The sequence below is a fragment of the Pristiophorus japonicus genome, chromosome 11 (genome assembly GCF_044704955.1).
Source record: "Pristiophorus japonicus isolate sPriJap1 chromosome 11, sPriJap1.hap1, whole genome shotgun sequence".
NCBI lineage: Eukaryota > Metazoa > Chordata > Chondrichthyes > Pristiophoridae > Pristiophorus > Pristiophorus japonicus.
The window spans coordinates 109,421,744-109,436,420 of record NC_091987.1 but is presented as its reverse complement, the minus strand read 5'-3'; the positions used below and the strand labels follow the sequence as shown (position 1 = coordinate 109,436,420).

The 14,677-nt window shown below is 44.5% G+C and overlaps 1 protein-coding gene across 1 annotated transcript; it reads right to left on the bottom strand.

Annotated features, from left to right (window-relative positions):
- Window positions 1-8,759: 8,759 nt before the first annotated feature.
- On the bottom strand, window positions 8,760-14,230 carry LOC139276224 (kelch-like protein 34). Its single transcript, XM_070893874.1, has one exon. The coding sequence runs from the start codon at window positions 14,154-14,156 to the stop codon at window positions 12,324-12,326; it is 1,833 nt and encodes a 610-aa protein (XP_070749975.1). The 5' UTR covers window positions 14,157-14,230; the 3' UTR covers window positions 8,760-12,323.
- Between the last annotated feature and the right edge of the window lie 447 nt (window positions 14,231-14,677).

Here is a 14,677-nt window from a genome sequence, read left to right as displayed (position 1 = left end):
GCCCACTGCCTGCCACACTCCGCCCACTGTCTGCCCCCACGCTCCGCCCATTTATTCTCTGCCTATGTTCTGCCTGCTGTTAAAATACGCCTTAAAGTGTTTATTTTAATGATGTTTCAGACTGACCTGGATAGAATAAGCCTCAGATGAAACTGTCTTCAAGTCTGCAGTCAGATCAGCACTAAAATCATGGTTGCAGAATGTGAATGTGTGTTTTGTGAATAATTAAGAAATGTTCTGTTTTTAAAACTCGTCATTATAATTTGCCATAATTTTAAGCAATTTTGTAAAATTAGCTTTTGGCACTCCTGAAAAAAATACTCTAGGTATTTCTAACTGTATCTTAATTGTCTATTTCTCTCCTTTTCGCACCCCATTCAGTCTGCTCTTTGGTACAACTGCCTTATCCCAACATTCCACCCACTTTTTGTACCCCATACCTATTTTCTAAACAAAATCTTTTGTTTAATGATGATGCAACCAGGACTTGTAATCCATGCATAAAATAATTAATGTGTGCAGAACCATCCAAATTAAGCACAGTGGAATTTTAAATGGATCAACTATTGAAAATTTACCACATCATAGCCCAAAATTGGCTTAGCATCTTGAAATGTGGAAGTATAGCAAGACACAGTGGTAATTTTCCTCACTTCACTGAATTCCCTTTTCGCCTACAGTACTGTGCGGAAGTGCCGTACAGAGGGAGAGTTGTAACCAGCTGCTATTCTGAGTTCTAACTACTAACCAGTTTAAGAATGGCTGAGGCTGATGCAGTGAGTAAATCAGCCAGAGTGGGAGCATGTCCTGGGGTGCAAAGTGACAGAAACAGTAGAGGGTAATCTAACCTCAGAGACAAATTTGGTACAGTTTGTACCTTCATGCAGTACATTACAATTACAACAAAAATTATGGTCTTTATTCTGAAAGTTTTGAACAAACTGAGCTCAATTCTGTCTTATATGCTTCGGTATGTGAATGGTCTCAATGCAATGTATTTGTTTGCATTTAAATGAAGACACTGGTATTATACAGACATAAAAAGTCCATAAACCTCTCCCTGTATTCGGACAGTCTGCAAATCAGAAAGGGTAATTTGTTTGCAATACTGTGGGTATTGCATCCCTTTTCAAAGCAGGGTGATTGCAAGTTACCTTCTGTCTTACTGGACTGCAAGATTATGAATTTTGGCATGTTCAATGTATTTATAACTCTTTCACAAGATTACCCCACCTGAAAATTGCTGTTAATTCAGTATAATTTCTTGTTTGAATTGAATATATCAACTTGAAACTTTTATGTCGAACAGTCAAAGTCAACGTAGCCTTGTCATAAAGTTAGAAGAAACTTCCTGTCATCCAATGCAAAATAATTATCACCATGTAATTTCCAGAATGACCATAGTAATGTCTAATGGTTATATGGGACAGCCATTCAAACAACGCCATTGAACAATGTACGGAGATCATTTCTCAGCAGCCTGGAGGACAACTCTTTGATTGACCAATGCACGCTACATTAAAGTCAAACCAGATTGTGAAAGGGCAGAACTTGGATTATAATCTTAACAGTTTGAAACATTAGATTTTCTAAATATTACAAGTACTAAAATCCCAGGGCTCGCTGACTTGTTAAAATAATTGTGTCTAACCTACTTTGCTAACTCTGTAACTGCAGCTTGTTTTTCCTATCTTGGCAATTCTGGTGTTAAGATATTTCTGCACAAATAGATTGAAATTATTACTTATAATAAAATGGCTTGCATAAGGAACAGATTCTGCATGAAACCACACTGCACTGTGTTAACACTTTTACTAATGACTAATGGGCCATAATTTTTGTCCATTGTATTGGGTGCAAGGTTTTGCAACCCTTTCATCCGTTATTTTATTTTAGTCTTCATTGTGGTAGGAATAGCAGCATTGGTGAATGTGACTTTCATGAGGTAGGTTAGGTACTACTTTGGGTCAGCAGTAAGGTTCTCGTTGTCTTAATATTTTTAAGCCCATGAATCTTTCAAGTTATTATTCATTATAAAGAAGAAACGGCATGATCCCAAGCAGTTCAGCGTGATGATATCTGATGCTGTGCAGCTCCAGCAATGTGTTTGTGGTGTGGATTATGTTATTTGGATGACATCATCACTATAAACCACCGTGGCAATTCCAAACAAGCACCTGGCTCATCACCCTGTCCTCTGCTGATGTCCTTGTTCGTAATGTATCAGTTTCACAACGGCTGACCATATCACTCTAGAACCTCTCTCCACCCTACCTCGGAAACTTTCCCGGCTCTGTGGTCATGTATGCACCTTCCGCCTCAGCAAATCTCATTTACTCCATATCCTCCCTCCCCCCCCACCTTTCTCCTCCATCATTAGTGGCTGAGCTTTTAGCCGCCATGCCTCTACGCTCTGGAATTCTTTTCTAAAACCTCATTGTTTGTTCTCCCTGCTTACCGTCGAAAGCATCCTCAAAACTTCCCTCTTTCACTGTGCCTTTGGTCAGCTTTTTTAACTCCTACGTCCTGCATGGTATCTACTGTTTCCCTACAACACGCTTTAGAATGTTTTGTTACGTGAAGGATCCTATGTAAAGATAAAGGCTCCGAGAAACCACGGGTCAGTGCATCTCAGCATAAGTGCCAAGATATGTCCAGCCTAGACCTCCATCGCTGATCCCACCAAATCTTGTATGGTTAGAGGAATGTCCCTTAATATTCAAACTATGGACAGGCTCTCATATCGCTAAGGATGCATCTGTGGCATCCGCCATTGCAGCAAGGCATGGAAAGTCTCGTGGAAGCAGCCTGACGAGAGAATGTTACCCATCCCCACAATCCCGGCCTGGAGCCCAGTTGATTCCCAGGCCCACCGCAGGGTTAGTCAGTATGTCGCTTTACCAGACATACCTGCAAAGTGTTTGACAGCTCAGATCACAAGAATTCCTGATGATGCAGGTGTCTATCCCACCCCTTCTCTCTCCTCCCCCCTCCCCCATGATGATGTCCTTGTAAAGGGTAGGTACAGGCTCCATCTCTACAAGACCTTCCCAGAAACACTGCCACAAGGCTGACATCCAGTGTATCCTGGTCCAAATCTAATTTCAACTGTTCTGACAGATTTCTACCAAAGTTGGCACAGCAGTCCACCGGGTTTGCTGAGAATTTTTAGGCCCAAGTTGTTTACCATGTTACATTTGGGAGATGTGTTAGGAATGTAAATTAAGGATTGAGGGGAAAGGACTGTTGTCAAAAGTTGTAAGAACACACGTTATTATACATGTCACTTGTATGAAGACAAATACCATGAGAGTCAGATAAAAATATAATGGAAGTAATTTTAACCTTCATCACATGGGCAATAAACTGGCAGAGTAGATTGTCCATCTGATTTTCATTTTCACTGAAATGAATCGAACCAAAACTGGGTTAGTTCTATAATGGATGAGTGACCCAGTTTACCGCCCAAATGATGATGGTGAACATTACCTCCACACAGTGCAAAAATTCAGCAAGTTAGACTAGTATCACTCCTTAATTTGAGTCCTGTCTCTACAACTCCCCTCTCTGTTCTTTAATTTCTTCATTCTGTTTATTTGTCACCCTTGCCTTTTTTGTTTTACTATCTCATTTCTATTTTTCTACTTGCTTTTAAACATTTGTCTTTAATTTTATTATTATTTTAATTACTTTCTCGTCAAATTAATGCACATAATCTAGATATGTAAGTTCTCAAGTCTATTCTTTACTTAACGCATGTTATTTGACACTATTCATGCCCACTGATTGTCAGAACAGTTTTCAACCTCCATTAAAAGTACTCAGAACTCAGTTATTTTAGATGGGATTTTTTCCGTAGTAAAGAAAGCTCGACTGTAAACTTTATCATCCGTAGTTTCAACTTCAACGGCTACCGGGAATCTTGGTCAAAAAATAGCAATTTGTTCACCGTCACTCCTGTTGTGCAAGACTTTGGATACCACTAAGGTAGGTGCCAGCTTTAAGGCACTTTGTGCTCTGGATTTGCATCCATTTTAAGCATGATGAAGAAAGACATTTCTGAGATGATTTGTTTTTTATTCATTCTCGGGATGGCAAGGCCTGCATTTATTGCCTATCCATAGTTGCCCTGAGAAGATTTTTGTGTTGGGCCTTCATCTTGAACCGCTGGTAGAGGTTTGGATACAATTGAGAGGCTTGCTAGGCTACTCCAGAGGGCAGTTACGTAGGAACCACGCTGGTATGGTACTGGAATCACACACAGGCCAGACTGGGTAAAGACTGCATGTTTCCTTCCCTATGGGCATTAGTGAACCAGTTGGGTTTTTTCAACAATCCGACAACTTCATGGTCACTCTACCACATTTGTGCCTGTAATGAAATTTAATTCACCATGAAGAATTTTTTTCACTACCTATTGAAGACCATGAAAATCCACAAACGGCAAAAAAATCAAAATATGACTATTGCCACACAAAACTATTGTTACAATGAAGTTCTTTGCACATGATAATAAAAAGTATAAATAATATACCAAAGGACAAAAACAAAAATTGCACTTTCTGCGTATTTACATTGATCCAATCTCACAAAGGCTAGAACTGGGGAACATTTTCTTTTTTTTTAAGAAGAAAACCTCAAATAAAATTACATGCAACACATACATGCACTTAATGCATTATTGGAAATAACCTTTAGAATTGTGCAGTACAGTAAGTAATTGATTTGGGATGAACAGAACAATTGTATGTAACCCAAATGATTATGCTATATCACTGCTGATTAAAAAGGAAAGTGGGTCTTGGAAAAGACTTATCAAGATATTAACCAAAATATGTAATCCTAATACAGTATAAAGCAAGTTAGTTTTAGTATCTTGACCAACGATAACACTTTCGTCTGGCTTTCAAAAAAAATTAAACTTGGGCCGAAGGCAGTGAAACTAGGTTGTCTCTGCAGGTTATTTAACCTAATGTCAAATAACAGCTAAGTGTATTCATGATCACAAGCTCTGCTGTTGCTGCTATTGCTGCTGCAAGCCTGTAGTTTATACTTGAGCATTGTGTGGTATTATTCCTGCACTGCCGCTGAAAAAGTAAATTATGTACTCAAATGACTACATATGCTAACAGGCCTTTTCGCACATTGTATTGATCAGTTACTTGTGTATGTGTGCAGGAATCTAATGCTTTAAGCAACAAACAAAAAAACACAAAAAAATGCATCATAAGCGGAAGGATTATATACTTTTTTGTGCGTGCAACAAGCTTGTTTTAAAGGCTATATCTGCAACCGTGAATGGGAGGGAGGAACTTTATAAAATAGAATATTTCAAAAGTTTGTTTTTTGAACCAGATTATATTCTAAAATTACAAACGCTGAACATTTTCCTAACACTGTCCACTGGAAGTTAACAGGAAAGTGGCCTTCTTTCAGAACATGTGATATGAATTCAGTCTATGAAAGACAGGCAAACAATAATACCCCTTGGTTTGGATGGATTCCAAATCAAGAATGAAATCTGAGACATTTGTAAAAACTAAAAATATATGTACTGCATGGGTACTGACAAATGAATTGTGAAGTTTTATATAATGTCATTATTTCAAAGAAAAATACTTGAGTAAGGATATCAAGTTGTGGCACTTATACCAAGCATTATGCCTCTGTTGTACTGTACATTGTGACAGATTTTTTTGTAATGGACCAAAAACTAAGTGTATTGATATTAGGAAAATTATTTCTACTTTGAGTGTAGTTTACAGGCTTTAAAGATGATGTAGTTATAACCTTGTTTTGAAGAATAAGATCTGTTGCTGTGCAACAGCTTTATGGTTTGCACTTTACTTAGTAAAGAACTGCATTCAATGTTTTAAATTTTGAAAGTTTCTCAAAGACTGCATTATTTCTAAGTGGCAAGTGTAGCATGGAGTTATAACGTAGTCTTTCTTGTGATACAAACATGAATCTTTCGACAACAATGTATGTTATTTGTTGTGTATATTTTATTGTTACCAGCTTAAAAGCAAAGATAATTATGAATATGGTAATCTATAGTCAAATAAAGTTCTTGAAATTTTTATATTATATTTTTTTATTTTTCATCAAATCCATATGTGCATAATATACACTCAGTTAGCAGTTATGGAAAAGTTTGTTATCTGAAAAATTCTGTGGAAATCCATGGTAGTTTTAGAAGATGACCAATTTTTATCCTAATTCAGCCAATTGTATACTTTACAACTGGAACGTGCTATATTGTTGAGTGCAAGGAGTGCCAGCAGTGGGAGCTGTGATTAGTAAGCTAGACACTCCCTACAGGGTAGGTAAAAACATTGGGGAGTCATCTTTGAGTGTCTGAAGAAATTCCTGGCAACTAGATCAAGAGTAGCAGTGGGTTTGGCAAAGGTTCCCTGTCTGACCTTTAAGTCAGGAAATGGTGCATGATGAAGGGGGGATAAAATCATAATGGAGCAAAAGGAGCTTTTTTAAAAAAAAACAACTCCTAAACTCGCAGTCGACTAAACTCTCAAAGACTGCAATTTACAAATTAAAACTTTTCTCTACAGAACAAATCGGGACGTGAAGATCTGTATCACATTTTATTTAAAGGAATCTTTTCTGAATTGTATTTGTAAATAATTTGAAAAGTCAGAGTGAAATTTCTGCTGCAGATAACTTTTGTAGGAGTCTTTGCAGTAGACAGCAAAGCCCTGGAACTGGCTCCCTATGGAGTGTTGTCAAGCAAGTTTTACAAGACCGGCAGGTACAGATGTGACACAATGTCAAGTGCAGCCAGTGTGGATTAGGTGTCCACTTACCCCTCTCACATGCCTTCAGTCATACTTCCCCCATGAAATACTGTACTTTGGGTACCTCAAAACCAACCACCAACATAAACTTTACCTCATTTAGTACCCGCCATGGGATTCTGCAGTTTATACCTTGAGGCTCACTGAGCTCCCATGAAAATGGATAGTGGAAAATTCACTTTTCATGTGCTTGTTTTTTTTAAACCCGTCCCTGTTCAGCTGAAGTTCTCTAAATGAATGGTGTACTGTCTGCTTTCCCATGCCTTAGTTGGCAACACAGAACTTTCTTTGGGAGATGTTTAAAACCAAACTTAATGTAACGAATGAGTAAAAATTGCTCCCCCCAAAAAAACTGTAGATATTGAAACAAAAAAATCCAAGACCTGCTCCCCTTTAACAACTCCATCGCATTCAAAATGGACTTTGTAGGGAAAATATGTAATCCCAGCACAAAAGCCATAAATTTTGTGAGAGGTATTCATTAAAAAAAAATATGTATTCTGGGACCTTGATGAGGCTATGACACAAAATATGTGTAAGCATTCTCACACACAAAATGCAGCCAGATGGAAATTATAGGCAGAAGGAATCAAATGCTCAACATTACCAAGACGTCCCAATTTTCTAATCTGCACAACCAGTGAAGATGACCCAATATCTGTCCTGTATTCTGGTAATGCCTTCATTTTTAGACTAAACCAGACTACATAAAGCTCTAGCCTCACCCAAAAACTAAGCTTCAATTCTTTCAACCTTGATTTCATCATAGGCAGTCACTCTAAAAGTGAGTTCTTAGGTGACTGAACAGTCCAATACGGGAATTACAGTCTCCGTCACAGGTGGGGCAGACAGTGGTTGAAGAAAAGGGTGGGTGAGGAGTCCTGTCTGCCACATGCTCCTTCCGCTGCCTGCGCTTGCTCCCTGCATGCCTAAATCTTGATTTAGGACAGTCCTGAAAGCCCATTAGACAGTTAATGAGATGTTCATTTTTTTGTTCTTTTCCATACCACCATATCAAATTGGATGCCATTTATACTAAATTCTCCCTCTTTGCTAGGTTTCCAGCTATCTAAACTTCAGCATTAATATTCTGCTCTGGTTCTTTGTTTTAAACATTAAGTTAAGAACTAGTTTTTGCACTAGTTCCATAAATCTATCTATTCCATTAGATTGTCCCACAATATTAAAAATGCAGGTTATTTCTTGCAGTGAGTAGTCTTGAAAGAAAAGTATCACCAAGAAAAAGTACCACCAAGAAAAAGTACATCAGCTCACAGAGTGGTTTATTATTTCTTCCCCATGTTTTCAAGGAGAGAAGTGAGATTGAGCTAAGCAAGTGGAATTTGCTTTGACTGTTACTTGATCACTTGCAATAAAGGAGCTTAACAATTTGTATCTGGCCTGATCTCAATGGAGCGTTTTTCGGTCTACCTTCAGAGATTGGAGAAAGGCATGTGAACGCACATGCGAAAGATGCAATATCCAATTCCGGTCACAGAGGGATCTTATTGTTACACTGCTGGGTTACAGCATCATGTAATTGGATAGCGGGCAGTAAAGCTACACCCTCAAATGAAAGACATTCACAACACTTAGAAGTGACCAGCACTGCTATACCCAAGAGAATATCTAAGGCTGGTAACACTAACATTAAAACTTTCACCATCAGTGAGCAGAGCTCTCGGCACATATTTGGGTGTGCATGCTAGTTCTGCTTTTGCCCCAAGAGTGATGCGACCAGGTCAAAATCATAGTGTAAAAACAGGAGGTTGAGAATAACTGAACACTTAGAATAAACAAGGTCACCAGTGAGTTCAGAAGCCTATTCAGAGATGGAATAATCTATAACCTGTTCTTTATTATGAATTATTTTACACCACAGCAAAAGTAGATGCAAACATAACAGATTTCACTATAGTATTACTTTAATAAGAAATCTTGCACAGTGAAGGTGCTAAGCTTTATTGCATTGCTCAGATGATACATAGACGTTGGATGACTCAAAGTTCAATATAGTAGGATGGTACATGGAGGATTCTGTATATGGAATGATGTATGAAGGAGATTTTTTTCACATTGGGCTAGTCTCAAATGTGAGCTCAGTTCAGTGATAACACTCTCATGAGTTATAAGGTCATTTGTTCAAGCGTTTCAGCCATATAGGAGGGCAGGTATCACTACTGCCCTATAGACCTTAAGCTTGGTGCCAGATTTGAGGTCCTGATCTTCAAACACTCTTCCTCGGGCGACCGAAGGCTGCACTGGTACACTGGAGGCGGTGTTGGACCTCGTTGTCGATGTCTGTCCTTACTGATATGGAAAATGGAACACGTTGTCTAAGGCCACGCCATGGACCATATATAGTAGACACCTCAAAGCGCTGGAGAAATACCACCAGCGCTGCCTCTGCAAGATCCTGCAAATCCACTGGGAGGATAGACGCACCAACGTCGGTGTTCTCAATCAGGCTAACATCCCCAGCATTGAAGCACTGACCACACTTGAACAGCTCCGTTGGGCGGGCCATATCGTCCACATGCCCGACACGAGACTCCCAAAGCAAGCGCTGTACTCTGAACTCCTACATGACAAGCAAGCCCCAGATGGGCAGAGGAAACGTTTTAAGGACACCCTCAAAGCCTCCTTGATTAAGTGCAACACTCCCACTGGCACCTGGGAATCCCTGGCCCAAGACTACCTTAATTGGAGGAAGAGCATCTGGGAGGGCGGTGAGCACCTCGAGTCTCGTCGCCGAGAGCATGCAGAAACAAAGCACAGACAGCAGAAGGAGCATGCAGCAAACCAGACTCCCCACCCACCCTTTCCTTTAACTAATGTCTGTCCAACCTGTGACAGAGACTGTAATTCCCATATTGGATGGTACAGCCACCTGAGAACTCACTATTGGAGCGGAAGTAAGTTTTCCTCGATTTTGAGGGACTGCCTATGATGATGATGATGATGTTCAAGCGCCATTGCACTTAAGCTCATAACCTAGGCTAACATTTTAGAGCAGTAGAGGATGTGCTGCATTGTCGGAGATGCTGGGATAGAAATTCTTGTGCAACCAAATTTTGGGGACCAATGTCCTATGACCCAAGGAGGCTTCAAAAACATGTGACCTGAAATTAGGTCAGGCCATTTTTCAGATGTCCAGGATGGTCGTCTAAAACAGGCATTAGGCTCCTCGCATATGCTAATGAGAACTAACGTCTGTTTTAGAACTTCTCTGCCAAGCGTTGGGTCTGCTCTACTCAGGTTTTCTAGACGTAAAGCTCCATAGCACTCCTAAATAACCTCTGCCAGTCCCGATCATCCAATTCATGCTGTCCCCTTCCCCGGTAACCTGTGGGTCAACCGTGAGGCAAGCAGCCCAAAATTAACTTTGCAAGATGGGCGACCTGCCTGCGGAGGTGTGATAGGCGCTAGCAGCTCACTAAACTTTATTAAAACAAAGCCTGGTTGGGGCAAGCACTGCCTGCGCAGCACCAATTTTGGAACTGAAAACGGATGCAGCCAAACTTTTACCACGCCATCTTTCAGATGAGACTTTAACCCAGGGTCCCCCCTGTCTGCTCAGGTGGTGCAAAGAACCAGGGTGCTCTCAGTGTCCTGGCCACCAGTGATTCCTCAACCAAAACCATCAAAACAGATGAACTGGTTATTTATCTCATTGCTGTTTGTGTACGATTGGCTATTGCATTTGTCTACTTAACAGTGACTACAGTTCAAACTAATTAATTGGCTGTGTAACGCTTTAGGACATCTTTCTTTCATAGTCGGGAGTTTAAATCATTTTGTGAAAGTAGTTTATTTCCAATACACATATGCCACATTCTTGTTTTCAAACATTAATACTTTATTTTGTCATTTGTCCGAGGGTCCAAGATTCAGTGACCCAAGTTAGTGTTTTATCCAATACAGAAGTGAAAAAACAAGTATCGCAACTAACTAACTGGTGTACTAATCTTGCAGGCTGCAGATTCCGTGGAATCGGGACTATCCTGCAAAATTAATCTCAATATTGCCATAAAATACTGGAAAATTACTGTAATGATCAGTCAATCCCGACAACATTCCTACAGGCAGTGCTGTTGGGTTTCACCGCCTGCAACATTGAAGTTAGCTCATGTGACATTTGTCTTTGTCATGCTTGAAATCGGACTACGTCCTTTGAAATAAAATATGATCCATATCACTAACCTGACAATGCACATACCATTGGGAACAGATAGAACTGTACAATGCAATACATAATGCTGCTGACTAATATTTCCTTCTCCCCATTATTAAATTGCAACTCTTGATTGAGTTTCATAAGCTACTTGTGAATTTTGGAGGCTTGTCATTTGCAGAATCCTATTTATACCAAATGATTCTAACCACGTGCATTGTTTGTTCTGGTGCCCCACTAACTCTTTCACCATGCTCTACCATCATGTTGGGACGTGGTTTACAAAGTGGATGGATGAAAAAGCGGTATTGAACTTTTGGAGTCATGTCAATCCAAATAAGACCTGTTTTAAATTGCCCGAGCATCCAATGGACCTGCTGGAAACATGTTAATGTAAAAAAAAAGTGGAGGCCTTCTCATATTAAAAGATAGCTGAGCACCACAGAGACCCCCTGTAACCAGGGAGCGTAATATGGATTTATAGGCTTCAGCACCCTTCGATTAGATTCACATAAACCTGAAGACAGGATTGTGGAAGCCTTGTTCAGAGAGATCATAGAATCATACAGCACAGGAGGCCATTCAGTCCATCTTGCCTGTGCTGGCTCGTTGAAAGAGCTATCCAATTAGTCCCACCGCCCTGCTCATAGCCCAGCAAATGTTCCCTTTAAGTATATATCCACTTCCCTTCTGAAAGTACTATTCAATCTGCTTCCAACACTCTTTAAGGTAGGGCATTCCAAATTGCAACAACTCATTGTATAAAAAAATTCTCAAGGCTCCTGGTTCTTTTGCCAATTATCTTATATCTGTGTCCTCCAGTTACTGGCCCTCCTGATAGAGTAGGTAGGGAGAAACTGTTTCCACTATCAAAACCCTGTATACTTTTGAACACCTCTATTAAATCTTTCTTTGTTCTCTTTTTAAAGAAGAGAAGGTTAATCTCAACTTTGCTAGTCTCTCCACATAACCAAAGTATCTTATCCCTGGTAAATCTCTGCACCCTCTCAAAAGTAAGCGATCAGTCAAAATTTGGGAGGGGGCAGGGGCAAGGGGAGGGCTGGATAACGACATTTCCATGCGAGCTTTTAAAAAAAAATCAGTTTACTAAGATGTTTAGTAATTTCAGCTACAGCAAAATGTGACACCTGTCGCTCTATGGCCAACAAAATAGACTGGTGGGTTTGTAGTAATGACAATTTACTCCATTGCGTGAATATATCCAGTCGTGCTTTGTCCACTTCAAGGTTGCAGTGGTAAGGGACAAGAGTGCGGAAAGACCATGCGCTCCTCCAACATCCCTGTGCTGTGTGAGGGGAGCAATGGCTGGGGTTGCGCTACTCCATACCGAGCTTGCCCTCGGCCTCGGGCAGGTCCAGGAGCTGCAGCACCCCGCACTGGGTGCCGCACAGGGGCAGGGGCAGCTTACAGACTTCTCTCCAGGTGTCGCTGGCGGTGTCGTAGACGACGGCGCTCTGCGCGGCCACCTCCTGCGCGTTGTGCCACTTCTTGCCGCCCACCAGGTAGACGCGGGCGTCCATCACCGCCAGGCCGTAGCACGAGCGGTCCAGGAGCAGGGGCCGCAGCCGCTGCCAGTGGCGCAGCGCCGGGTCGTAGTACTCGATGTCGCAAAAGGGCTCGTACATACCGACGAAGGCGAAGACGCGCTCGCCCACCGTGGCCATCTGATGGCCGAAGCGGGCGATGGCCATGGGCGGGCAGGCGGCCCAGCGGCCCTCCCCGTCCAGCGGCTGCAGCGAGTGCATGTCCTTGCTGGCCTCCGCCTGCTCGGCGTACCTGCCGCCCGAGACGTAGATGGTGCGGCCGTGGACGGCGCTGGCGTGGCCGTGCAGCGGGTGCGGCAGACGGGCAGCGACGGCCTCCCAGCGGCCGGCCGCGAAGTCGTAGGCCTCGACGGTGGGCAGCGAGGCGCCGGCTGGGCCCTGGACCTCGGGCCCGCAGCGACCGCCCAGCGCGTAGATGCGGCCGCCCAGCACGCAGCACGAGAACTGCGCCCGGCCGCTCCGCATGCTGGCCAGCCGGCTCCAGCGGTCGAGCCGCGGGTCGTAGCGGTGCACCCGGTCGCTGACAGCGGCCGGCGGCCGGCGCTGGTGCGGCGGCGGCTGCTTGGGCCCGGCCTCCTCGGCCTCGCCGCCCAGCACGAACAAGAAGTTGGCCAGCACGCACACGCAGTGGTGGAGGAGCGGCTCGCAGCGGGTGACGGGCCGCCAGCGCTTGGTGCGCGGCTCCAGCGCCCACACGAGGCCCAGGCTGGCCTGGTGCAGCCGGCCGCCGCCCACCGCCACCAGCTGCCCGTCCAGCACCCGCAGGCGGCTCTGGCTGCTCTGCGCCAGCGGCTGGCGGCTCTCGACCGAGTGGTAGTCCAAGGCCTGGGCGATCAGCTCCCGCGGCCCGGCCGCCTGCAGCAGCGGCTCTCCTCCTGCCCCCGCCCCCGAGCACAGCGCCTCCAGCTCGGCCCCGGACAGCAGGCCGTAGCGGATGCGCGACAGCAGCGGGCCGGCGTGAGGCAGCCGCTGCCGCCGCCCCGGCTCCCGGCCCAGCCAGGCCAGGGCCAGCGACAGCAGCGCCGCCTCCCTCAGGCGCGGCACCTGCTCCGACTCCAGCACGGCGCCCAGCGACTCGGGGTTGAGCTCCAGTAGGCCCGCCTCCTCGGCGCCCAGCTCCAGCAGCCGCCACAGATTGGCGGCGATGTAGGCCTCGGCCCCGGCCCGCGCGTCGGCCAGCGCGAAGCGGGCGGCGATGTTGGCCGCCTGGCAGCAACTGGCCGGGCTCAGGCTGCCGAGCAGGTAGCGGGAGCACAGGCGCACGGCCTCCAGCACCTGCAGGTAGCTGGCCGTCTCCAGCGTCTGCGGCAGGCTCTCGGGCGACAGCCACAGGCACGCGTTGTAGATGAAGTCCAGGACGTGGCGCAGGCCGCCGGCCGACACGGCGTGCAGGTGCACCACGCTCTGCCGCGACTCGCGGGTGTGCCCCTTGAACATGGACTTGAAGTAGTCGCTGGCGCAGGCCAGGAGCGAGCGGTGGGCGTTGAACTCGGTGCCCTCGGCCACCAGCACCACATCGCACAGCAGCCTGTCACTGCGGAGCGCCTGGTACTGCGACAGCACCGTCTCCCCGTGGCTGCGGGACAGCGCCACAAAGTAGCTCATGCTGCGCCCTCGCGTCGGCACCACACTGCTCGCACACCAACAAGTCTGGCTGCAAGTTAGAAACGGCCGCCCACAGCACACGTTTTATTTTTTTTAAACCCCAAAAAGGTGGAGCAAATCGTGTCTCACCTTTTTTAAGCTAAAGGTCGCATTCCCTTTAAATGAAACAGATGCGAGATGAGCCGGCAAGATTGTTTCCCCTCATCATAGGTGGATGAACTGTCCAAAACCCCTCATCATAACTATCCAAAAAGACCATCCTGGGAGAGTGTGACTGGCTGCGTGTCCCAATACATTAAAAGTGTAAGTCTCGGTCTGCAGAGTTGCAACTAGTTTGTGAAATCGTGCTGTTTGATATTGAATCCAAAGGTCGGGGCCTCTGGGCAAGACGGAATTACTGCTGTCCTTTGCAGTGTCCCGCTGGGAGCATCAGATCATTCCCACAGCGTGACATCGCCACTTTCCTGGACTCACCTACAGCAAAACTTGGCCAGTCGTGGCTCACAATCGGCTTGACATGC